Here is a 27,233-nt window from a genome sequence, read left to right as displayed (position 1 = left end):
ACAATGATAATGGTATCATCCCTGATTGAGATGGTGGCAAATTCTCTTATTGTCATTTGTAGAATGCCTAGTTTAAATTTACAGTATGGTCCAGCATAGCCTTTAATGGCCAAATGTCTAATGCTTGCTCCTATACTTAGACAGTTTGCATTTTTTTCATGTAATTATTGAATAAAGAGCCTCGGGATGGTGTTAAGGGGTTAAATCAGAAACTCAACTTTGTGTAGTAAATATGCAACTACATAGGAGTGCATTTGTGAGCAAAGCGTGGATGGGTCAGTTGAATTAATTTGAACTCCGTTGTAGTCAAATACAGTCACCCATGCATACACACACCTAAATGCTGCTGTCCACGACTGCATGCCTCAGATATTCTCCCCATTCCAGAGCAGACGATGGCATCCCAAGCCTGCGTACCGTGATTAATAAAAGCTGCTTGGATGGAATATCTCTGTTCAGTGCTCAGTTCAGGATGGACTTAAAATAACTGCATTCCATTATAGACTGAACTATAAGGGGTGTTATTGCCACTCTAACCCAGGCGTAGGACTTCCCCTGGCTTCTTCAGTGAATAAAATGTGTTTTTCCATTCCCACATCTCTCCGAATGAAACATTGTCTGGTACCCATCTACTATATATTCAGCACCGTGGGTGAGATTTTTTTTTAAACTTGCAGTTTTTCTCCATTTCTGTTTTAATGTTGTGTTACGCTGCTGTTCCATTGTTGGCCTTGAGGAAAGTTTGTTATTTCATGGTGTACCAGTTGTCTCTTAACGCTGTGATGGAGGTTTTGGTCTTCAGGGAGGTCCATTCTCCTCTTAACTACTAGTGGATTCCACACCACTCCAGTGGCACTGATGCAACTTTTTGGCTGTCTGTCTCGACGCCCTTCAAGTCAGCAGATTTAAATTCAGTTCTGGTTCTTGTGTTTAAAATGAGTTATGGACTTTACAGCTGCAGCTTCAGAGGAGGAAGTAGCTAGAATTAGACGAACTAAATGTGTTGCTACCAAATAAGTATCTGCTGACTCAAATTTCGAGGGGTCACAGTATATTGCAGGGTGTCCCTGTGCATGTGTGTTTGTTTGAGAAATCCCCTTCTATAGTAGGTTTTCTAAATTTGTGACTGGTCTTCAGAATCCCTGTTCCCATGCTTCATGTCTTTCTAAATTGTTTTTTGAGTATTTTTAGGCTAAAATCTATAACTCATGTCCACAGACTGATCAGGCATGGCTTATTAATAGGTGATGGATGTCAAACACTGGTCTTTCTATGGCATAAACTCACTGGCTACTTTATAATCTACCTTGTATCTCCACTCATCAAGACTCATTTCCAAAACCATTGGGACAGTATGTAAAATGCAAAAAAAAAACAAATACCATTAAAAAAACAAGGTTTTTTTTTTTTTTTTTTACATTTTTAATTTTACTTCCATTTTTCTGTAAACACACGCTCAAATTAATGCCTGTAACACATTTCTGAAAAAGTTGGGTTCCAAACGCGCTGCCAAGCTCTCTGGGCTCAAGCTCATGAGAAATGCACTAATGCACAATGGAAAAGTGTGTTATGGTCTGATGAGCTGAGCAGTGATTTACAGAGGGTTTTGTTGGTTACTTTAAAGTTTGCACAGTTAATGTCAAAGGGAGGAAGGCTAAATATATGTGTGTATTATATTTCAAGCAGCATAAACCCTGAAGTCTGTAAATGTCCTTGGCCGTAATGGTCATTGGTTGTAGGAGCAGTAATGTGCTGGCACAGAGAAAGGACACACTCCACGTTGCGCGTTCTATTCAAGGGCAGCGGTGGAGTTCCAGAGCGGAGTTCAGCTATCAGTCATTTTCCCATTCACTTCCCTTTCTGTTATGTTTGGAGGTAAAATGGAGACGCTGGAGAGGCTGAAGACAAGTTTTTCCTTTCTGTGAAAAGTGACAGTCATCTGCATCTAAAAAATCTGTCCTACTAAAATTGATATCTTGATTTTATTCATATTTTTGTAATATTATTATTTAATACCTGAACAGCTGCTATGGGACAATTCTATCTACTCTGTATAGGAACCTAACAATACATATGCCAGCCATCCACTTTATTAAGTACACCTCCTTGTACCTGCACTTCTTGTCAATTTTATCAGGTCCTTTACCATATAGGAGGACTTTATTATGCTACAATTACAGCCTATAGTCCATCTGTCTCTCTGCACTGTTTCTCTGCACTTTGTTAGCCTTTCACCCTATTCATCAATGGTCAGGACTCTGACAGGACCACTGCAGGGTGGTGGATCACTGCAACGACACTGGTGGGTTGTGTGTTGCGCTGGTATGAGTGAATCAGACATAGCAGTGCTCCTGGAATTTTTAAATACTACAGTGTCCACTATATTAGACATCAATACCTTGTTGGTCCACCTTGTAGATGTAAAGCCAGAGACGGTAGCTTATCTGTTAGTCTTCCTCTAGTCCTTTATCAGTGGTCACATGATGCTGTTGGCTGGGTATTTCTGAGTGGTGGACTGTTTTCAGTCCAGCAGTGAGGTGTTTAAAAACTAGCAGAAGTCTGATCCACTTGTACTTGGGCAATAAAATGGACAGTGAGAGGTGTATTTCCTAACAGTGAGCTCTGTCTTTCTTGCACATTCTCATTCTCTTTTTTTTTCTCTTGCGCTTTTTCTCTTTCTTTACAGAATGTCCGAATGTATGGCCTTTCTGGACACACGGTCAAAAGTTCATTCATTTCCAGGAAGGCCAGCTTTTTTCCATTATATCCCAGAACCCTATAAAGTCTCAAAAGCCTAAAATAGACCTGACTTAAGTCAGATATGTAATTATTTGTAATTATTTTTGGTGTGCCAATACAAGCCATCCAGTCTTATATAATGTCTCCTAGCCTTCCCTCTGTTTTTTTTAAATGATTTTCAAGTCCTGTTACAAGCTCAATGCTTCGTGCCTCATTTGATGGTTAGCCACTTTAATAAATCAAACTAGACTGAAATGCTGTTCTAGTGAGTAAAACTCTTTCAAACAGTTCTGACTAATAAAGTTGTTCTGAGCCATTTCACTTTTTTCTTTTTCATGGTCGCAGGTTTGTGCCACTGACCTCTCATACAAATATGTTTCAGTCTTTGTTCAGCCTTTCCCAGAACTCAGATACTTTTTCCTTCTATCTTTTTCCTAAAGGCGTAAGCTGCCCTGCTTCTGTTGTTACATGTTCAAAAATGAGGGTCCTCTGCTTCTACAATAAAGTTGAAGTATAGAGTTTAGTTAGATTTCCTGTGCTGTCTCTCTAATTTCATAGGTTTTCTAGCAGTTGAGTATTTTCCAGATTTGCTGGTAGCTGTTGGTCTGCTGGCATGAAATGTTTAACCGTGTCCTACAAGCTTAAGCGATTTTTCGATATTCGAGACATGTTAAGAAATATTGCTAAATATTGCTCTATTCTTCCATAGCACAGAAAAAATTATTTATGTTTTTTGTATTATCACATTGGGGCACATTGTAAAGACATTTACCTGCCTTATTCACGAATCTCTGGCTCAGCTTCAGGTTATATGACAAAGATCATCTAGAGCCAAACTCAAGGCCCGCGAGATCATTTTATATTATTGTTACTAATGGCCCGGTAATATGAAGCGCTGCTAACACAAAAAACTACAGATATATAGTAGTTATATATTATATATATTGCTGCCTTCAGCTGCCTTTCGGAGCGCTTTCCGCGCCAATCAAGTCAAGTGTCTGGTGCTACAAGTTGTTGCGACGCTTGCCCCTCACGATGCCGAAGAGAAACGTTGATTCTGAAAACAGAGCCTTTCAAACCCGATGGGAGGCCGAGTATCTGCTTACTGACATTGCCGGTAAACCTGTTTGTCTCATTTGTGGCGCTATTGTGGCTGTATTCAAAGAATTTCATCTAAGACGGCGCTATGAGACAAAACATCAGGATAACCTGAAAGACCTGAATGCAGAGCAAAAGATACAGAAAGTAGACGAGTTAAAAAAGAAGCTGCAGACGTTTTTCACCCGGGCAGAATCACAAAGTGCAGCTGCTGTGAAAGCAGGGAGATGGCTCAAGCAGCCCGGCCGTCCAGCGAGGGAGAATTTCTGAAGAGCTGCGTGATCAAGGTGTGCGACGTCGTATGTCCAGACAAAAACAGATTCTGGCAAATTTAAGCCTAATTAGAAATACGGTTGCTGATGGAGTTTGTGAGATGGCCACTGATTTAAGAACACAGTTAAGTGAAAGAAGCAGAGACTTCCTATATATATATATAACTGAGGTTTGTACATATGAAAAGTTTGAAATTCATCCATTCAGTTGTACTTTCTCTACCTACTCTTTTGCCTGCACATACAAGTGTGTTAATTAGCATCCTCACCTTTACTGATAAAGAGGGAAATGACTTTAGGCCCAGTCTTGCATGAGAAAGCAGATGGACACTTCCTAAACAGTTCCTCACGTCCACTCCCAGTAAGGACACATCCTCCGGGGTCATATTATCTGTTTTCTGGTAATTAGAAAGGGGGTCCTGTCTGTAGAAGAAAACAAACCGGCTACAGCAATCTGAAGTTGCCTTCAGGCTTCACTGTCCAGCCCAGGCAACCGCACATCCCCCACACGCTGGTCTGCTTTTTACTGCTGCTGACGCCTCTCAGTTAGCAGTTAGCATAGGAGTCCTGGAGAGAGTTGTCTCATAACCAGCTATTATAGATGTTTAAGGAGGGCAGAATGAGGGTGAAGGGATGAAATTTGGACTTGAATGAGTTCACATGTTGTTTTCAGGGTTAGTGCTGCTGTGTTCATATAGATGTCAGAATTGACTTAAGCACCTAATGGGAGAAAAACAAGCTGTTTGTTATATTTTCAAGTTTTTAAGGATCTTTTATTCAGACATCATCTTGCAATATGTCTGTTGTACCTCATAAAGTACATTAATCCCTTCCTTTTCTCCTCATGTCAACCGTTTTTTCTTTTAAACATGTCAGCTGCCCTTTACCTGGGGTCTTAAGGATACTGGGACCAATAGAAATGTTTAAAAATAGCTTGTAATAAAGTGTTGTTACATTAATAAACATTGAAGTATATCTCCTATAGAACATCTCAGATATATTCTAATACATATTGTGTACTGTGAAAATCCCCTAGCATTTTTGCCATATTACCCTCCCCAATTCTAAGTAGAATAAGCATTTTATCATATTAACAAGAGGCCGTGAGAACGTCTAATGATGTAGTCCTATATTGTAAGTGTATCCAGGCTTTTATATCTGAATTGATATGAGGCCTTCACATCATCGAGTTATGAAACTCGCCCATTTCTCAGAAAACAAGAAAGAATAATTGTAAACTCTCTTGCTCTTTCTCCTTACTTTTCAGGAATTTACCTGTTTGATATGACCTACATCGACTCTGCCTACCCAGCCACTGAAAGCATCATAGAGACCGAGCAGAGGGCCAATCAAATGAACAACCTTCTCCGTATCATCTCTGACCTGCAGATGTCCTGCAACTATGGTCAGTTTAATACATACCACATTTCTGCAGTCAAAAACCAAATATTAAATAAGGATTGCCAGTGTAGTATTAATACTTGAGACCAAAATATAGTAAGACCGTTATACTGTGTCTACTGTGTCCACAAGAGGGAGCCATTGAGTTTCAAAATGACTGCATTTCCCTCACTCCCTAAATGCTTTATTTTTATCTTCATTACCATGATAAATGATATATACACACTCAGCTTAGATTTAAGGTGTTATATATTGTCACTCAGAACAAAACCCTGCATGTCTGTGTTTACCTTGTTATTCCTGGTGTTGTTTCAACAGCGACAATATTTGTATTTAGTTTTTATACTTTTATCTCACAACATATTCAGGACACATATTGTGTTCCTGACAGTGTCGAATGTAAATATTTCCCTTTTGCAGTGACTGCATAATTAATTTTCCCACATTCCTCCACAGATCACTTGCTGACATTACCACATGTGCAGAAATACTTGATGTCAGTGCGCTACATTGAGGAACTGCAGAAGTTTGTGGAGGATGACAATTATACGTAAGTTCTCAGGGCTCCAGTTTGAAGGTAGTACATGGACAGAATATTGGAAACGATATAATCAATAAGAAATGCCTAAAACTGTTTTGTGAGGGGAAAAAAACGTGGTGGACAGACAACAAACAACATCTTCAAACTGGACTTCTTCATGAAAGATGAAGAACAAGAGCAGAACCATATCTAAGTGTAACATGAATATTGCATATTGGTCTGACATCTAAAATAATAAAATAATTTCATTCTCTGTATTACTATGACAGGAAATTCATCACTCAAAATGATCTTTGAGTTAATTTAGTTACTTTTTAGCCTGTTGCTGCAGCATTACTGCACCATGTGATGCAGGTCTATTTGGTTTGGCCACATAGCTCCTCATTTGCCAACCGCTGCTGCTTATGCTTGGTATGGATTTGTGCTGGCATTTATTTCACCTTTTTTTGTGCACTTGAACATAAATTCATTAGCACCCCGTGTACAATACTGTCAGTAAAAATAGTTTAAAAACAGCAGTCAGTGTGTTTTGGCAGTTAAACACTATATAACATTAGAATAAATACAAATGAATACACACACACACACACACACACACACACACACACACACATATATATATATATATACAGTACTGTGTGAAAGTTTTAGGCATCTAAGAACATTTTTAAACAGTTTCCCTCAGCAGTGAGTTTATCACAATATACATTAGAATAAAGTCGTATTCATAATTCAAATAAACAGAAAAACAATAAACAGGAACAAGAATTTCTTGGGTCCATATTTTTCCTGGACACCTTCACAGCCGCCACAGAGACTTACATCATGAGCTCAATTTACTGAGCACTGATTGGTCAAACCAGGAGCTGCTTTTTAACTACATATAATACTGGACTTCCTCGAGGAGGAGAGGCTTGGAGATGGGTCAACAAACACACACACATCCAGAACAGCACTGTTTTTTTATTAATATTCTATAAATTTTATTTATTCAAAAAGTAACACTTTTCTCAGCAAATAAACACAAACTACACAAATAAATAGATTTTGAATACGTGTCTTGGGTGCCCAAGACTATATATATATATATATATAGAGAGAGAGAGAGAGAGACTTGACAAGACTCACTCACACATACAATCACAATGTATGGCTCAATTGTTTACTTGTTTTTATTCTAATGTTAGTGTTTTATAGAACAATGAAGTCTCACTACCCAGATTTTGCATAGTACTGCTTTTGTTTTTCAAAGCAAATCGATATAATTTACTGCTTAGAACCTCAGAGACTTTAAAAATATCTCTAAATGTTCCTTTTTTCTGAGCTCAATTAGTCCAGGTTCTAAAAGATATTACAAAGACCGTTCCCCTTTCACTACTCAGGAAACACACAAACGTTGCAATGATGTGTTTTCATAAGATGATGTCATCTGCCGTGGAGGTTCTCCCCACTTCCTCTCTCCAGTCCAATGTTCAGAGCTCCTTTCCAGCTGCGCTGTGTGGTCCTGTCTGTCTGAGTTGCTTTTTTGTGGCTATGGTTTCAGTCCGTTCCAACCTCTAACAACCTAGACACTTCTAAAAACAACTTTCCATAATCTTATTGATATGTGTTTGTGTGCATGTGTCAAAATGCTGTTGTCAGCTTTCTCATGATAGTTTATAGAGGTTTACGTGTAGTAATAATCTCAGGTGACTTTTATATATTTGTCTCTGTCTCATGTTTTTCTCCCAAAGAAAGTGAGATTGTGTTTTCAGAGTCAGCTTTATTTTCTCCGACATTTCTTCAAGCCAGTAATAGTAGAGCAATAGTAGATGGCAGTTGGCTAAACCCGAGTTTCATTGACAAGCAGTATCACGTTGAGGCACTGACTTACTTCTGTTCATAAGTCTTCTGTAAAATTTGGCCAAACAGAGCTAGATGTTTATGCAGTGTTTGCACGGCCGTGTTCAAGGGACCCACGAGTTAGAAGGATTCAGGTTTGTTTCGCAGCACTGCTTGCATGTGATGAGATCATACTGCAGAAAGAGACTTTTTATGTGACCTGGCTGCCCTCAGCATCCTCCTGGTTTATGTCATTAGAACCTCTTTAAATTCACGACCCTGTAGAAAAGATCTGTCATTGATATTTTACTCAATGTCGCTTTTTTCTACTACTTTAACCACCTTCTGTTTACATTCAACACAGTAAAACAGAAACAGATATTACTTTTTAATTATTATTATTATTATTATTATTATTATTATTGAATGTTACAGAAGTACTGAATAGAATTCATATTCATAAATATGGGGGGATATGGATATATGTTTGGGCTGATGCCAATATCTAATTTTTTTTTATATTTATGTTTGATTAAAGTGGAAAAATCCATATGAGAAATATTTTTATTTCTATTAAGGTTGAGTTTTCCTAGTCTGTAAATATAATAAGAAATATAAATATATAAATGCGGGTATTTTCCACAGCAGCCCAGTATCATCTATTTTTAGTGATAAATCTTATACTGAAAAGATTCATCTGTCTTTTAACATAACCAATCACATTGTAAAATAATAATAATAATAATAATAATAATAATAATAATGGAAATGAGGCTTAAAGGGGCAACACTTGAGCAAAATGTTATGTTACAGAACCTGGCTTGAAATGGTAGCTTTAAGAAAGCGTTGCTCAGTGTAACAGAAGCCTGTTTCTCCTTTTATTTTGGTTTCTTGGACTTTGGAGCGTCTGACTGAGAGTTGCAGGTAGCCTGAGACTGGACTTTCAAGTGAGTCTGTGTCTCCAGAGTGTGGTGGAGAAAGAGCTGGCAGGGAGGGAGGTAGGAGGAGTGTGCATGAGGTTAGCATTTGGGGGGAATGACATCACCGTCTAGCTTCTTCTTGTGGTTGAAAGGCAAAGCCTGCGTTCTAGTTCCAGCTGTTCAAGGTCAAATTCCCTAACGGGAAATTTTACTGATGCTTCAAAATGTATGCATAATTAAATATTTACGTCATTCAGTCATTCAGAGGCAAATCCGAAATCAAAGTGGGGGTGATAGGAATCAGACATCCAAAAATATTTATTGCCTCTAGAAGCAACATCACAAAGTTATTACCTGAAATTGCTATGAATATGAAGCCTGATGCCGGCGAAATTGATTTACGATGGTTTTGAGTACAGGTTTTGGCCAAAACTGTATTTTTTTATTTTATTTGTGGTGGAAGGATACATGCAGAGTTCTGTAAGGCAAAATAGTGTAGTTTCCCTGGCCATTTTGGATATTGGGTAAATGGCTATATTTGCATTGTTCCATGCCCTGTAAGTTTAAGCCAAACCACTCTGAATAACTTTGAAATCTACCGTCTTCACTATCACTATACTCTGCCACTCATTTTCAATTAGGCCAATTAAAAACAAGGCTAACGATCCTTTAGTACACCTTCAGATTGAAGACAGTTGCACACCAGGTTTTTAGTCATTGTATTTGTTGTCAATTTTCCTTGTTCTGACTTTGCACACTCTTTCCATTAGGCTGTCTCTGAGGATTGAACCTGGAAACAGTTCACCTCGCCTGGTATCTTCCAAAGAAGACCTTGGAGGTACTGACCTGTTTTGTACATTTATTTCTCTTGATCTCAGTTCATATTTGGAACCATTAGCTTAAAACACCATAGCTTGTTTATAATCCCCTGTGCGATGACATTTTGGGAACCGTTTGCATAAAAATAGCTCAACCTGTGTAGATGTGGTCTTCTCTGTGCATTGTAGAATGCTTGGAAGTCATTATAGCCTGAGAGCTGTTGCAGATGTTTCATGGAAGGAAAATGGGAGACTGAGATTCATGTGACCAGAATGCCCTCGGGGTGTGGCCTGTTAGCCTCATAGCTGGGAAACCAACCCCCCACCCCGCCTTTCTTCATGACCTTACACTTTTAAGTCCGAGGGATCAGAATGATCTAAGTTGCTTGTTAAGCCTACATCTCCTTTTTCTACTTATGTCCACTGACACTCACATCATCCTACGCAAGGAATGGTTCTGTCACTTGACTTGTCATGGCTTAAATTTAGCAATTTATGTAGATTGTCTGAGTAAAATTTGTTCTTGATTTGTTCAAATGACAAACGTAATATGAGATCCACAGGTCTTGCCGTAATCTGATGTTCCAATGTTCGGTTCCAGGTCTTATTTACATTTTCACTATCCATACACATGTTCCTCCACATGTATGATGATGTTATTCATAAACAAGCTCAAGAAGAACGTGCTGTACTGTACTTTGAGAAATATAGCCCACGTTTACATGAGACCAAACCTGGCCCATCAACACTGATCTAAGATTACAACCCCTTTATAAATCCCTGAAGAAGTAAAGCAATTAACCACACTTCCTCTGTGTTTTGTTCAGATGATTGAATGATTGAATTGCCGTTGAGGGTTTTATGGTTATAACAGCTCTGGTCACACTTTATGGCGATACTGTGGTGGTCCGCTTTGAGGATGGTGCTCATGCATGCTGGACTGATACATTATATTTTTCAGAAACTCTGTGGTTTTTCGTAAGCTGGGTGGTGACATTACTGATTACCTACATCTAGGAAACTGAGTAGCTGTGCATGTTTAATTTAGGGTTGTCAGGTTTAATCAGTTTTGATGTGTGAGGGCCACTTTTCCCGTCTCTGAACTAAGAGGTTCTGTGGGTTTCTTAAAATGCCGAGACAGATTATTTTGTCAAAACTAAGCATTTTAAGTATGAATATTGACCATATCCTTTATGACATTTACTGTTTTTTCTTTAATTACTGAAAATAATGGTGGCTTCAGAGATAACTGTACAAATTGTGACATTATTTGTTAAAAAGAAGAAATCAGTTTCCTCCAGAAACTACAAATGGCCTATGTAAATAGTAAAAGTGTAAGAGTCAGGCAGTCTTGTTTAAAAGCATTTATCTGGGCAATACGTTTGTTTCAGCTTGTAAAAAACACTTTTACTTTTATTTATATTTCCCATTAGTTAACATACGTAACAGTTAGTATGAGCAGGGTGTTACAAAATGATTTAATATCATTATTATGATCTATTATATATTATAATCATTATTTAACCTAAACATTTCACAATTTGTAATGTAAAAAAAAAATGTATAAAAAAAATTTTTTAAGTAAAAATGATGTATTTTCTAAAGTTGAAATTTAGGAGTTACAGCCATATCCTAATACAATGTACTCTATAAATTATGATTTTGTTTATGTATTTGACTTTTGACTGTCAGATTTGTCTGTTACTATTATGATCCCATTGCTCTCTGAATATAGGCCTTTATTCTTTGACCCAAGAGTTGATGCTCTGTAGTTGCTTTTGATCAGTAACATCTTAAGCGCATGTAGTTCAGGGAATTACAGAGGTTGTGGAAAATGGAGGAAAAGTCCCAAAGCCTGGTGAAAAGGCATGATATTAGCAATAACTTTTTTCAGTTTTCCTCAACCTCTGTGATGCTCCGAACTACAAGCGTTTAAGATGTCATTGACTAAACATAACGGATGAGTACGTCCTCACCCAAAGCCTCTGCTCAAACAAACACAGTGTTTCCCCACTTTTCCAAAGTCCCAGCGTTAGTATTAAAGTAAGTAGAATTTTATTCCTGTGTGCCTGCCATCTTTGAAGAGACTGCGATGATGGAGTCATTGATGGCTGTGGTCAGAAGTGGTGCACGCTTCCATGTGCTAATTGGGAAGAAAGGTCTGTTTCCATTTAGTTTAGGGAGCACTGCATCCCCCAAGGGCTCTCACATCCCGCCTATTAAAGACAGCGGGGGGGTACAGAGCTTCACATTTATAAGAAAATGCGTATTGGCTGTAGAGCTACAAATACTTCTCTGTTTTTACTGTGCAGTGAAAAAAGGCCCCAGACATGACTACAGGGAACATGCTGGCTTTGTCAGTAGTTGGTGATCTTTGTTGACTCTTCAGATGCCGTTGTTCCATTTAATCAGGGCTGTGATACTAAGGCCAGCCAACGTTCCTTACGTTGTGCTGAATTGTTTGCAGCTGCAGATATTTGAAGATCAGTTAACTGTTGTCTGTTAAAGAGTTAAAACTTTTAACTTTTAAGAGTTCAGTGTTGTTTGTTTTGAACAGGAAAAGCAGGAATGGGTCCAGTAATGGGGCCTATAGCCACGCAATTGGCTTAGAAGGGGAGAAAATCTTAAAAGCTGTTGAGAAGGAGGTTCCAAAACCTGAATGAAACAGTAGCTCAGCAGCTTTACGTCAACATCCTGCTGTTTCAGATATTATCTGTGAAAAAAATGATGCAGATGCTGGTACTAAAGATAGCTACATTTTCTTTGTGTGCTTGCATCAGGACCGTCTGAGGAGTCTGTCTCAGTGAGGTACAATCGGAGACCAACATGTCCTGATACATCAGTTGTAGCCCACCTGCCTACCCCACCTCCTGCTCGGCACAGGAAGAGCCACAGCCTGGGCAATAAGTAAGTATTGTAAACTCTATTGAAACCCTAAAGCAGATAGAAATCCCTCTTATATTCTGTGTTTGTATCATTATTTTTGACACTATGTGCTAGTGCCTGATAATATCAGTCGTCTAGACCGGTATTAGTGTCATACTATTAATAATATTAATTTTTTTGGTTTTTACCACATTGGATTACAGTGTTTGTAATTTGTTTGGTGATTGAAGTTGTTTTGAAAGAACAGTTCAAAACATAAAATAACATAAAAATATAGAAATCGTAAGTTTTGGTACTGGAATATTGTGGGTTCTGTATTTAACACTTAACATTTGCAGCACTGTGTAAGTGTATTATGTGTATTACTCCCTTTGGTGTAATTTTAAGGGAAGCAAAACAGATTCTTACTTTTATTAATGGAAACTTACATTCATTGCAGAAATCTTCTGTCTCTATTTATGTCATTTTTAATTTGAAAACTCCGCTTAATCCTTTGCATTGTGTTAAAACTTCATGAACAGACCAGTTGATATCTTGTGATACAGTAATGCCGCACCGCAAAACGTGATATCCTAGCATGTGAAATAATCTCAAATCTAGTCAACATATCGAAGATTTCACCTTTTGAGGTTGTTGGAAGAAAATTATAAGATTATTCAACTCATTTCTTGACATTTTTGCCAGTGAATTGTCTTATGATATTATCCGAAAGTTTAGTTTGTTTCATGTTAGATTTCAAAGGTTAAATGCTCTTAAATTATATATTATTATTAATATATATTAATATATTATTCTTAAATAATATCCTAAAGAGACATATTATTTATAATGATTAGATTGAATGATTTTAGTTGCCATGAAATCATTTTTGCAGTGCTTAGTACATCCTTAAAATGTTGTGTGTTGAATTGTATCAACAACATGTCTCTCTCTTCCTCTCCGTCCTCGTCTCTTCTGCCTCAGTATGATGTGCCAGTTTGGAGTGGTAGAGAGTAAGAGTGCCACTTTTTCTGCGAAGGAGAAAGCGCGTCACCTGCTGGACGACAGCTTCTTAGAGTCCCACAGCCCTGTGAGGAACCACACTCACGACTCCGTCTTCACCAACGGCATCTCATTAGGTGCTCCACTTTACACTTCTGCACACTCACTCTCATACCTCACACCAGGGGCGGAGCTTGACTTTTCACTATGCTAGGTGTGGCCATGTATGATTCCATGTGAACTGGTCTACACAGGGTGATGGTCCCATATGATTGAAAATGGCCCAAGACATTTGTTGAGCCCTTTCTGTAGGCCTCATAGCGGCCATTCTGCAATTATTATTATTATTATTATTATAAAATTCCAGAAATCATTGGGTTACACCTCTGTCCCTCATAGATGATTTGCAGATACTTCAATTATTAACAAACTTTCTGCTAATACTCAGTAGATTGTTCAGTGAAGTTAAGGTTTGGTTTACAGTTCACACTCAAATTTAAGTTTAGTTGCATTTAATTGATATTTAGTTTAAAATATTTAATAGATTAAAGTTGAATAGATATTTCATTCAAATATGTGAAACTTTATGGTTTAGTAAAAATAGTCCAATTTAAGGCTGAACTGAATAACCTCCCTGAAATGACACTGAAATGACATTTTATAGCTGCTGTGATTTGCTGTGATTTAAATGTAGGAATGTTTACTACAATGCAACAAGTAATATATTTACAAGCTGTATAGCTGGTCATGGATGTGTGGCACCCACAGCACATATCTGCTATAGCTTTTCACATGTCCAGACTCTAAATAACCAAAAACCATCCAGCCCTGATATATTGGTTTGCTCGTGCCTGTTCCATTGTGAACATTTTCCTCATCCATTATTTGGACTGCTGAATTTGTATGGCTTTTTCTGGCCTCCCTAAGAGAATATTACTGCAGGCATGCTAGAAAGGCTGTTGTAATCATTCACTGCCACTAGTGGGCAGCAAAAAGACAGGGAGGCTTTTTTATTTCACAAGTAAAGTCACTTTTATTGTGATTCTTCATTGTGTATTTGTACGCAAACGTTTAAGCACCTGGTCAAATCACATGTCTTGTTGATTTTGGAAGTGGAGATGAGTTAACACCCTATGCAGAGAAAACAGGTAGAAAGCAGGAAACAGTATAAATATTGAGCATTAAATCTATGGAAGTACAGTAGTTCTACTGGTATTCAAAAGATTAGATTCTTTCAATGTCCCCTTTTCCAAATGTAATCATTCTGGCCTGTTCTTAGCCACAATAGGGAAGACATATACTTATATATCAATTTTATGAGTGTCTTCTTTGTGTTTTTGGAAAAATTTGCCCCACTGACAATTCTTTGTTCTAATGTAAATCATGCACAGCATACAGAAGTGTTGTTGTTCAGTTGTCGTTCACCTGTGATTAAATCAAATCGAATGCCAATCGAATGTCTTGCACTGTTTTTGTCCAAATCACTTGTTTCTACGAGCATTTTTGACGTTGTGTTTTCCTGTTGTCTTTTGCAGGCAGTAGAGAAAGCTCCTTTAGTGACGAGTTATCATCTACTGTTGAAAGGTGACACATGCATCAGTTTGCCTTTTAGATGTATTTTAACTGTAATGTTCAGCCAATCAAAAGGTGTCGAGAAAAGACTTAGAGGAATTTAAACATCTGCAGTTCAACCAGATTATGTGAGTGATGGGAGCAGCATTTTAGAGTGCTGATTTATTTTCTTTAATATTGCACCTATACCACTCCATCCCATAAAACCCCCGTAAAACATGCTAAAAACCTGTATTGCAGTTGCTTGGTACATTTAATTAAACACTCCTTTAATCTGAGTCAGTTGCGTCACAAATTAGTCTATCTATTTATTTTTTTTCCATATACACTGTATGGCCAAAAGTATGTGGACACATGACCATCACACCTACATCAGTTTGTTGGTCTTCCCTATACTAAACCATGGGCATTAATATGAATTTGCCCCTCTTTTGCACGATATCCTTTTGAGTGTACCTGTGGAATTTGTGCACATTCAATCAAAAGAGCATTTTTGAGGTCAAACACTGATTTTTGCAGTCAGTGTTCCAGTTTTTCCCAGTGATGTGGGGTTGAGGTCAGGGCTTAGCCCAAACCATGAAAAACAGCCCTTTATGTTCTTTATGCCTCCTCCACCAAACTTTATTGTTGGCACCTTTAATTCTGGTGCTTAGCGTTCTCCTGGCATCCACAAACCCAGATTTCTCGATCAGGCAGCCAAATAGTGAAGTGATTCATCACTCTAGCTGTTTCGACAGCATGCTTTACACTACTCCAGGTGACACTTCACATTGCATGTAGTGATCTTAGGCTTGTGTACAGTTGCTTGGCTATAGAAACCCATTTCATGAAGCTCCGGACACACAGTTCTTCCTCTTGGTTCCAGAGGCAGTCTGGGGCACTGCAGTGAGCAATGCAACAAAGAACAGGAGATGTTTACAATATGCTTGAACATGTGGCAGCCGTACTTTTTGAGTTTGCATGGTCCGCTTGGTGGCTGAGCTCCTAATTTGCTCCTAATTGACCAATCCATTTCATTATAATAGCAGGGCTACAGTTGTTCTAGCAGGGCTTTTAGCAGGATGTCCACATATTTTTGACCTTAATGTGTATTTTCTTAACCTCTGTGGCCAAACGTTTAAGGCACACAAAATAAATGTGGTTGGTTAGTGTAGTGGTTAACACCTCTGCCTTCTACGCTGTAGACTAGGTTCAAACCCCCCCAGCAGGGCAAGCACCCTGCACTATACCAATAAGGGTCCTTGGGCAAGACTCCTTGGGCCCACCTGTGTAAGTCGCTCTGGATAAGACCGTCAGCCAAATGCCGTAAATGTAAATACTTTGTTGATGTGAAGATATGAAGTGAACATTGGACGTGTTTACTTACGTGTGGGATATTAATGGAAAGTGTGGGAGTGAGCAGTAAATAGAAAACCTAGAGTGATTTAAAAGTGCAGTGACTACAGGGAAACTTTCAAGAAGTCAGTTCAAGTTGCTGCAGCTTCTTTTACATATTCTGAGTTTAACTAATTTCATTGCAACCTGAATGCATGTTCTAAATGGCTTGCTGGTGTGTTGATAAGTATTGGGGTAGCTATAAAATTAGATGGAACGTCAGTACGACTGAACTGATTTGATAAATATAACCTTTACGCTTCTATTAAAATAGGCTAAGGAATCTTTGATTGTACTTTAATACTTTACTTTGTACTTTAATAATTATGCCTGATTTCAGGGGCCGTATGTATGCTACACTGGGCCCAAACTGGAGGGTTCCTGTACGTAACTCTCCCAGAAGCAGAAGCTATGTTTACAGGTAGGCACACTCACTGTACAACCTTCTGATGAGCAGCCCTTTGTTCCTCGCCTTGTGAGATTTCCTTCAGATATCTCAGAAGCATCAAATTGTGTGTCCCTTTGTGCAAGTGTATAAGAAGTTTTGATGTGTCAGTGTTGATGGGAAAGAGAAATTCCACCAGTTGATTAGAATTCCCCACCAGTTGTTCAGGTAAGATTTAAACTAAGTCATCCAGAGTGGTTTGATGTGAAGGGCTCTGTTTGCGAGGAACTTGGTGGTGGTGATAGGAACTAGACGCCTAAAGAGTGCCTCTAAAACCTCTTAAAGGTTAACGTTAATGCGTGAAATGGTTATGCATATGCTGCCTGATGCATGTTAATTTGGCACCTATTCATCAAAGTTGTGCATGATGAAATCAGATTGTGTTATTCAATTTTATTTTTGCTATTTCTGTATGATCCAACTCACTAGGACTGTGTGTAAATTTGCCATAGTATTCTATCAACCTGCAAAAATTCCTTGATTTATGCTTAGAGAAAACTGTTCTTGATATTATGTGTAATACCAATAAAAAGAATAAAAATAAAAATAGAAAATAATGATAACAATAATCATTTGGGCACATGGCAGTCAAAAATGGATGTACTAATTTTGCATGCATATTGGTACAAATACAAATACAAATGCTGCAAATATTTTGTGTTCCATTTGAAGTCATATTATACTGTGCTTTTCTTTTATCCTAATGACATTACCCAAAAAATCACCAATACAAAACATCTTATACACAGCAGGAATATAGTGAAATATCTTATTTTAGGAAAGTGATCACACCACACAGTCACACACTCAACCGTCCTGTCAAAACTGAGATATTTTCTTTCACATTTCATACTTTTCAGTCATTGTAATTTAAACACTGTGAAGTTTGGTCAACAGTGGGAACAGTGCACTACTTGACTTTTTAAATTATATTAGAGTATGCTGCATGTAAATGATATGTAAGTGAGGTACTGTTAGGCTCGCACTTTATTTTGGCATTAAAAATAATAAAACAATATTTTTTCTTGTTTCCCTGAAAGTTTTAGACACAGATTAGTTTATATATCATTAAAGGTGGACAAATCTGTACTCTTTTTTTTATGCAACTTTATGAATAAGGGCCAATGTGCTGATATAGTTTTGAAGATTTTGGCCCACTGTGTTTTTTCAGAGTACATGCACAGCAGAGAGGTCCATGCTGTGTGGTGTAAGTCAGAGTAGATTCCCCAAAGGATCCCTTTTTTCATATCTACCGTTATTTTACTGTTAACAGTATCATGCATAAAACTCAGAAGACATTCGTGCTTAATGAATTTGATATAGAACATTTTAGTCATTTTCTGAACACAGAACAGCATATCATAATTCAACACTGCTGTTCTACATCAGATCAGGCATGACATCATGACCACCTCCTTGTTTCTACGCTCAGTGTCCACTTCATCAGCTCCACTTACTGTATAGCTGGACTCTGTAGTTCTACAGTTACAGACTGTAGTCCATCTGTTTCTCTGATACTCTGTTACCCTGTTCTTCAGTGGTCAGGACCCCCATGGACCCTCACAGAGCAGGTACTGGATGGTGGATCATTCTCAGCACTGCAGTAGCACTGGTGTGGTGGTGGTGGTGTTAGTGTGTGTTGTGCTGGTCTGAGTGGATCAGACACAGCAATGCTGCTGGAGTTTTTAAGCACTGCGTCCACTCACTGTCCACTACAGTGCATAATTGTAGAACTACAAAGTGTACCTATATCGTTTGTGGAGCTGATAAAATGGACAGTGAGCATAGAAACAAAGAGGTGGTCATAATATTATGCCTGATGGGTGTATGTTTAAGGGCTTTTGAACTCAAGTTATATGACTTTCTAACAGTCCCTCATGTACGTTCATGACACCACCGAGTGTAAACCGCTCCACTCAGCTAATGAGTTGAGTAGCTTGCCAGCCAGTCAGCGTTCAGTAGCAGTACTGCTAGTTTTCTACTGTCCAAAACCTGTTTTCTGTATCAATTTAACAAGTGCATTCTGGCATTTTAAGGTCTTTTGACCTTTTATATAATGGGAGAAATAGGAAGTGGTTAGGTTCCCATTAAACTGGCTCTGGCCCTTCTTGAGCTCTACCTTCACAAGAAATGGTTTAAAAAAGTCCCACTCAGTTTGTTCACGCTAAGTCTACATTATATCTGCCATTACCCCAAATTTGGTCGTCTCCAGACATTCTCATTAAAAGAATGTGTCTGGCCACACAAGACTAAAGACTAGATGAACCACAACTGTGAATGTACCAGTGAGTTTCCCTTGCGTTTTTCCTTACATTACTGCATTTTCAAAAGAACTGAGCTACAAATGAACGTCCTGCTTTTGTTTTGCTGTCTCTTTGGCCCAGTGCCTCAGGTGCGGTGTCAAGTTATGAGTGCAGCTCACTGAGCAGCATCACTATCGAAGGGCCCCTACGAAGGAAAACAGTGATGAAAGAGGGCAAGAAACCTACAGTGAGTGTGGTTCTACATTTGTCCTCGAAACCATATCCAGTTTTGGCGCCCCTGGTCAAATGAGATGTTTTAGGAGTGAAAACAAGCTACACATCCTCTATAGACAACACACATCTATACATTTTAATGCACAATTACTGCTTATTTGCTGAATTCAACATATTAAAGGGGAGCATTTGCAAAAATGATGGCATATTTTATGTTTTATCTATTTCTTTTCGAGTATATTGCCATAGTAAGGTTTGTTCCTGTAGGAGATGTGTTAACATATTTTCACTTCGAAAATCAGCAGAGAGTAATTTAACAGGGGGTGTTCAAATTTTTGCATATAACTGTACTTTTCATTCACACAAAGCACACAGAGAATTCCAAAGCATGGTACTGGAATGATGGATTTAATGAAGCAAAATGGTACACTGATCAGTTTGAGACTCTTTTCTCAATGAAGTTCATGCTTGAACTTGTTTTAAATTTGTCATTTTTCTTTTTTTGTCCCAGCTTTCGTCATGGAAACGCTACTGGATTGTTCTGTCTGGTTCCACTCTTATCTACTTTGGCTCTAAAGCTTTAAGAGCAAATGAAAGGAGACATGTAAGTGTTTATGCCTGTATTATTTATCTATTTGCACATACTTCAGCGTTTTTATCACATTTAATTAAAATTATTTTGGTGGAACTAAAGGTGCCATAGGGTATGTGTGTAGGGGTGTATATCAGTGTAGGGCTATACTGTAGTGTGTATCAGTGTAGGGGATATACTGTAGTGTATATCAGTGTAGGGGTTATACTGTAGTGTGTATCAGTGTAGGGGATATACTGTAGTGTATATCAGTGTAGGGGTTATACTGTAGTGTATATCAGTGTAGGGTTATACTGTAGTGTATATCAGTGTAGGGTTATACTGTAGTGTATATCAGTGTAGGGGTTATACTGTAGTGTGTATCAGTGTAGGGGTTATACTGTAGTGTATATCAGTGTAGGGGATATACTGTAGTGTATATCAGTGTAGGGGTAATACTGTAGTGTATATCAGTGTAGGGTTATACTGTAGTGTTTATCAGTGTAGGGGTTATACTGTAGTGTATATCAGTGTAGGGTTATACTGTAGTGTGTATCAGTGTAGGGTTATACTGTAGTGTATATCAGTGTAGGGGTTATACTGTAGTGTATATCAGTGTAGGGGTTATACTGTAGTGTTTATCAGTGTAGGGGTTATACTGTAGTGTATATCAGTGTAGGGTTATACTGTAGTGTGTATCAGTGTAGGGTTATACTGTAGTGTGTATCAGTGTAGGGGTTATACTGTAGTGTATATCAGTGTAGGGGTTATACTGTAGTGTATATCAGTGTAGGGGTTATACTGTAGTGTATATCAGTGTAGGGTTATACTGTAGTGTATATCAGTGTAGGGTTATACTGTAGTGTGTATCAGTGTAGGGGTTATACTGTAGTGTATATCAGTGTAGGGGTTATACTGTAGTGTTTATCAGTGTAGGGTTATACTGTAGTGTGTATCAGTGTAGGGGTTATACTGTAGTGTGTATCAGTGTAGGGGTTATACTGTAGTGTATATCAGTGTAGGGGTTATACTGTAGTGTGTATCAGTGTAGGGGTTATACTGTAGTGTATATCAGTGTAGGGGTTATACTGTAGTGTGTATCAGTGTAGGGTTATACTGTAGTGTATATCAGTGTAGGGTTATACTGTAGTGTATATCAGTGTAGGGGTTATACTGTAGTGTATATCAGTGTAGGGTTATACTGTAGTGTGTATCAGTGTAGGGGTTATACTGTAGTGTATATCAGTGTAGGGGTTATACTGTAGTGTGTATCAGTGTAGGGTTATACTGTAGTGTGTATCAGTGTAGGGGTTATACTGTAGTGTATATCAGTGTAGGGTTATACTGTAGTGTATATCAGTGTAGGGTTATACTGTAGTGTGTATCAGTGTAGGGGTTATACTGTAGTGTATATCAGTGTAGGGGTTATACTGTAGTGTGTATCAGTGTAGGGGTTATACTGTAGTGTATATCAGTGTAGGGTTATACTGTAGTGTATATCAGTGTAGGGTTATACTGTAGTGTATATCAGTGTAGGGGTTATACTGTAGTGTATATCAGTGTAGGGTTATACTGTAGTGTGTATCAGTGTAGGGGTTATACTGTAGTGTATATCAGTGTAGGGGTTATACTGTAGTGTATATCAGTGTAGGGGTTATACTGTAGTGTGTATCAGTGTAGGGGTTATACTGTAGTGTATATCAGTGTAGGGGTTATACTGTAGTGTGTATCAGTGTAGGGGTTATACTGTAGTGTATATCAGTGTAGGGGTTATACTGTAGTGTGTATCAGTGTAGGGTTATACTGTAGTGTATATCAGTGTAGGGTTATACTGTAGTGTGTATCAGTGTAGGGGTTATACTGTAGTGTATATCAGTGTAGGGTTATACTGCAGTGTATATCAGTGTAGGGGTTATACTGTAGTGTGTATCAGTGTAGGGTTATACTGTAGTGTATATCAGTGTAGGGGTTATACTGTAGTGTATATCAGTGTAGGGGTTATACTGTAGTGTATATCAGTGTAGGGTTATACTGTAGTGTATATCAGTGTAGGGTTATACTGTAGTGTATATCAGTGTAGGGGTTATACTGTAGTGTGTATCAGTGTAGGGTTATACTGTAGTGTATATCAGTGTAGGGGTTATACTGTAGTGTATATCAGTGTAGGGTTATACTGTAGTTGTTAATGTAGTTGATAATGTTAATGGTCAAGGTCCTTACAGGACCACACCTGAGTAGCAGTGCACTTGACACTGACATGGTGGTGACCTGTTAATGGGTGTTTGTGGACATTACATAGCAGTGTTCCTGGAGCTCATGCAACAGTGTCCCTGGAGTTTTTAAACAACTCGTTGTCATTGCTAGACTGACAATCGTCTGCCAACCAGAAATATATGACCAGAATCTGACCACTGATGAAGGACTATCAACACAATCTTTACAGAAACTGATTATCTCCTCTACATTTATGTTTACATTTAAGGTAAACAAAGTGTATTAAAAACTCTCCAGCATCACTGCTGTGTCTGAACCACACTAACATCACTGCCGTGTCAGTGTCACTGCAATGATCCACCACCCAAATTATACCTGATCAGTGGTGGGCCTGACCATCGATAAACAATAAACCCTGCAACTTGGTGGTCATTTTATTTGGTACACCTACCTTGTATCCATTATCCGTATCAAGTCCAGTCACCACATAGGTGTACTTTGTATTTCTGTAATTACAGACTGGACAGTTTGTATCTATTTCTCTGCTCAATTTTTTATTCCCCTTTTTGTTTATTGTTTATCAATGGTCAGGCCCATCACTGACCAGGTGTAATTTGGGTGGTGGATCATTCTCAGCAATGCAGTGACACTGACCTGGCAGTGATGTTAGTGTGGACAGACACAGCAGTGATGCAGGGTGGTCATTCTGCAGGGTTTAATCATTCCGCTTGTGTGTATTTAACATCCTTGGTCCTCATGTCTTCCAGTACAAATCCAGGCCCTGTAAGAAGATCTCATTAACAGGCTGGATAGTGGTGCTGCCGGATGACCCTGAGCATCCAAATATTTTCCAGCTCAATGACCCTGATAAAGGTAACTCTGGACAGCCTTCTTGACTGAGGCCTATAGCGTAACTCTCATTTAAAATAAATTGAAAATAAATTTTAATCTACATTGGGCAAATTCAAAATTCATGTTAATAAAGGTGCATTATTACTAATATTATTATTAGTAATAATAATAATATATAATTGCCTAAAAAGTAAATTGGTCTATTATCATTATATACATTATGTTTTGTTCCAGTGTTTGCCTTGCATCCACAATGAAATTATCAGTATCAGATTTTTTATGCTTAGATTTGACTGATATTTCAAAACAATTTTTCATAATTACTGAGATATAATTACTGAGCTCCTGAAGAGCAGAATGTTTAGGCGACACTGGGCTAATATTGTATTCATTTTACTACATTTGTAAACTCTTAAAGTAAAAGTTCTATTTCTTAATCCAGTTACATGTAGTTCCAGTTTCTACTTCTAAAAAATAGTTCAATGTGTCAGTATTGGTTGATATGTACATGGAAAATACCAGCTTCTGCCCACAATGCATCCATCCACCCATCCATCCATCCATCCACCCATTCAGTTGGGGTTATTGTCCATCTGTCTGCCTGTCTGTCCGCCTCTAGATCTATCTATCTATCTATCTATCTATCTATCTATCTATCTATCTATCTATCTATCTATCTATCTATCTATCTATCTATCTATCTATTTGGTTATGGTTATCCGTCTTTCCATCTGTCCAGCTGTCCATTCACCTATCTGTCTGTCTATCTATCTGGTTATATAGGAACAAATGAATTAGTCTGGGTTTGTTTTTGTTTGTGGAATCAGGTAATGTTTACAAGTTCCAGACTGGATCGCGCTTCTCTGCAATCATCTGGCACAAACACTTAGCTGAGGCCTGCAGGTGTATAAGACCACAGGTAGGTTCAAAGGCTAGCATGGTAACAGGAAACACCAAGACTGCATTGAAATTATCCTTTGCTTTGCTTTGATTTGTATTGCTTTCATTTGTAATGATCCTGTAAAACTTGCTGTGACCCATAAGATCATCTGTTTTTAATAGCTGTGGTCAGTACCATGCAAAGCTATGTAGAAACTTAAATCTCCCTAAATTTGTGTCTTGCAGATACCAGCCAACTTAATGTCTTTTGAATAGCTGCCAGCTGCAGAGGGACAAAAAAGGAGCAGTCCTGAAGCGCTACAAGAGGAAATGAACAATGAGAAAGTTGATCTATAGTGTTACATTGTACAACATGTGGCCACACAAACAACCCTGTTGATCAGGGACCAGTATTTATGGGCTTTTGCTTTGTGTTAATCAACGGAAGGGTTATGTGCAATTTGGGGGGTCTTACTGAAAACGTGCCGAAGAAGAACAGGGGAGACATGAAGGACACTAATGACACCAACACTTCAGGAAACTTCAGAGGGTGGTGGTCAGAGAAAATCCACCACATCTCAACTGTGCAGGAATCTGAAATGAGCCCACTTGGGCTCCACTACTCCGACGAAGCTGTTAAAAAACGTGCAAGGTTTTAATTAAAGCAGATTTGGACAATTTAGGATCCTTGTCCAGACCTAATCAAAGGAAACGGCAAAAGAAAGATGTTTTTGACCACAGCAAGGGGAAGTACTGATGCCAGTTGTCAAGGTCAGTCTTGCCAGGAAAAAGCTTAATCACAAACTCTTTTTTCTGGACTGTTAGAACACATTATGGGCGGCTGGCACCAAAAATGATGCGTCACTCTTATTCAGTATTGTACATGCATTATGCTGTATGTGAAAGGTGTCAAAAATGAAATGTACAAATACCATCCTATTTATGTTTAATGTGAACAAGTGCCAAAATGATGATATTTGTATGATTATAAATGTTATTATTTTTATGTTATATATTATTTTGACTCCATGTGATTTTCTGTGAGTTAAAAAGAAGCACTTAGAAAGTATAGAAAGTAATAAAAAGTAAGCTGGAACAGTTAGATGTCCTACTATAGAGCAGAAAGGCTAGATAATTACTTATATTAAGCATGTTCTTGATTGGCAAGCCCTCAATATTTATAAAAAGACTAAACACAGAAAATGGTATAGCTGTACTAATAAGCTAACCTCAAGTTCCCCCCATAGTTTCTCTGTTGGTGGTAAGTGCAGTCGGTTTTGGATAAGTCCTAATCTTGTGTAAATTGCTGTACATTGCAAGGTGCTTTTATTTTCACAATATTGTGACAACACAATCGGTGTTCATCAGTCCGTCCCTTCTTTAAAGTGAATTCCACGCATTTTTTTAAAATGTCTGCATTTTGAACTGGTTGAAATGTAAACAATGTCACTCAGAGTAGTTTGATAAGAAACATACTGTTCTAGAGAAACATGCCAGTCAGAATAGTTTGATGGTGGTGATATGAACTACACATCTGTTTAATGTCTCTAAAAGAAAAATTTACTAGAAAAATTGACATTAAATTTTTAGGGATGGAGAAGCGGCTTAGAAAATGGATGGATGGATGGATGGATGTTATGAACATGTGAGAAAACGTTTTATGGTAGCATTGAAAGTCTTGGCCTAATAAATACGTATACATTATACATTAGAATGAAATTATTATCCACAAAAGAAATTGGTTTTTAGGTTTTCTGCCCAACTCTGTGCAGTCTGGGAGTGACGCAGCACCACCAGCAGGGTAGGACGGTTTGGGGCAGTTGGGGGTGGAGGGGTGTTATGTGCCTTGCCCAAGGGCGCAACAGGGAGCACCAAGCCAATGCTGGGATGTTAACCCACACCATTCTGGTTGCTGGCTAATCTCTGTGACTACCCTAAAGTGAAAATAGTACTAGGTCTAGGTTCAGTCGTCATAATGGATAGGAGGTAAAATGGTTACACTACGACCCGTGGTTCCCATCACCACCACTGTAAAGAAGAGATCCTTGGATGACTTTATGATTGAATCATGCAGAATGTTTTGAAAAATGTGAGGAATTCCTCTTTTAATTGCATTTGTGGAATACTATTTGTATTTGATTACAAAGAGAGAGACTTGCTAGAACAATGGTTTGTACAGAAATCGGTCATGTTAGTTAAAAACAAGCGACGCAACAATGTCCATGTCTAATGATCTGAAGCTCTGGACGATCTTAGTAGGTTGCCGTGTCACTGTACATTAGCATATTATTTTCAATCATACACTAATTACAAAGGTAATTAGGAAACCGTTTACATGCACATCTGAACCACAGCAGTCATTAATGGCAGAACTTTTGTTACTTGATTTTGTATTCTGAATCAGTTTAACAGCGACACATCATGCCCCCCTCACTACAACCTCACTGTAAGTATTGCTAACTTCTCTTGTCCAAGAGGTGGTTTTTTATTATTTTTATTCTTATTTTTATTCTTATTTTATTATTTTTTTTCTTATGCATCTGAAGGTGAATATAGGGAGAAGCTTATTTATACCTCAGTTTATATGTGTTTTCCCTAAAATTGGCAAAGACTATACTACCAGAAGATTCTTTACAGCCTGTGTGATATCACTGTATCTTTGTATGGTAACTTGAGCATATATGAGTAATTGCTGTTTCTTCTTCCTCTTCTTCCTCTGCGTTGTATGTGTGCTTTGTAAATACTCATTTTGTTGTAAATACTAACTTATTCTGCTTTCCTTGTGTTTGGAGTTCATATCTTTATATATGCTTATATATGCAAATATGTAGGCACCATTAAAGATACAATAATAGACTGTTAACATTAATTCATGCCATCAAACATATTGAGATGCATAACGCTCACAATGGTCTGAGAGCATCAGAATGGATTTTTAACAGTCAGATATTTGCTATTTGTATGTAAGACTGACTACTACAGTACATAACAGGCTTCTGTTCCCCACAGCTTCATTTAAGGGCGCATATCATGCACTAGAGTTTTGACTCTACGGACCCTGTTCTGTTTTAAAACATTATATCATGAAAAGGTAGGTATATATATATATATATATATATATATATATATATATATATATATATATATATATATATATATATATACTGAATAATTCATAGGTGTCACTAAATGTTCAAAGTAGATACTGAATATTTAATTGCAGATACTAAATAATATATAATGCTGACTGAATAGTTCATAGTAGTCACTAAATATTAATAGTAGACACTAAATAATTCACCATGTATAATGAATATTCATAGTGGACAGTGCCCAATTCACAGTGGATATTGAATAATTCATAGTGAATAT

General features: G+C 37.9%; 1 protein-coding gene across 2 annotated transcripts in view; it reads left to right on the top strand.

Moving 5' to 3' along the window:
* ralgps1 (Ral GEF with PH domain and SH3 binding motif 1) overlaps positions 1-26,724 on the top strand; it is a 154,771-nt gene extending 128,047 nt beyond the window's left edge. For both annotated transcript variants that reach the window (XM_017684597.2, XM_017684598.2), the window contains exons 9-20: positions 5,377-5,514; positions 5,967-6,060; positions 9,563-9,630; positions 12,391-12,517; positions 13,460-13,614; positions 15,013-15,061; positions 16,764-16,844; positions 19,253-19,358; positions 19,857-19,949; positions 22,898-23,003; positions 23,810-23,901; positions 24,108-26,724. In XM_017684597.2, coding sequence (XP_017540086.1) covers positions 5,377-5,514; positions 5,967-6,060; positions 9,563-9,630; positions 12,391-12,517; positions 13,460-13,614; positions 15,013-15,061; positions 16,764-16,844; positions 19,253-19,358; positions 19,857-19,949; positions 22,898-23,003; positions 23,810-23,901; positions 24,108-24,137 — 1,139 coding nt within the window. In that variant the 3' untranslated portion in view covers positions 24,138-26,724. The remainder of the gene's footprint in view (positions 1-5,376; positions 5,515-5,966; positions 6,061-9,562; positions 9,631-12,390; positions 12,518-13,459; positions 13,615-15,012; positions 15,062-16,763; positions 16,845-19,252; positions 19,359-19,856; positions 19,950-22,897; positions 23,004-23,809; positions 23,902-24,107) is intronic.
* The last annotated feature ends 509 nt before the right edge of the window (positions 26,725-27,233 follow it).

This window comes from Pygocentrus nattereri, chromosome 29, assembly GCF_015220715.1.
Source record: "Pygocentrus nattereri isolate fPygNat1 chromosome 29, fPygNat1.pri, whole genome shotgun sequence".
In the NCBI taxonomy this organism is placed as follows: domain Eukaryota; kingdom Metazoa; phylum Chordata; class Actinopteri; order Characiformes; family Serrasalmidae; genus Pygocentrus; species Pygocentrus nattereri.
Note: the sequence above shows the minus strand (reverse complement) of the source record. Positions and strands in the feature narration are given on the sequence as shown.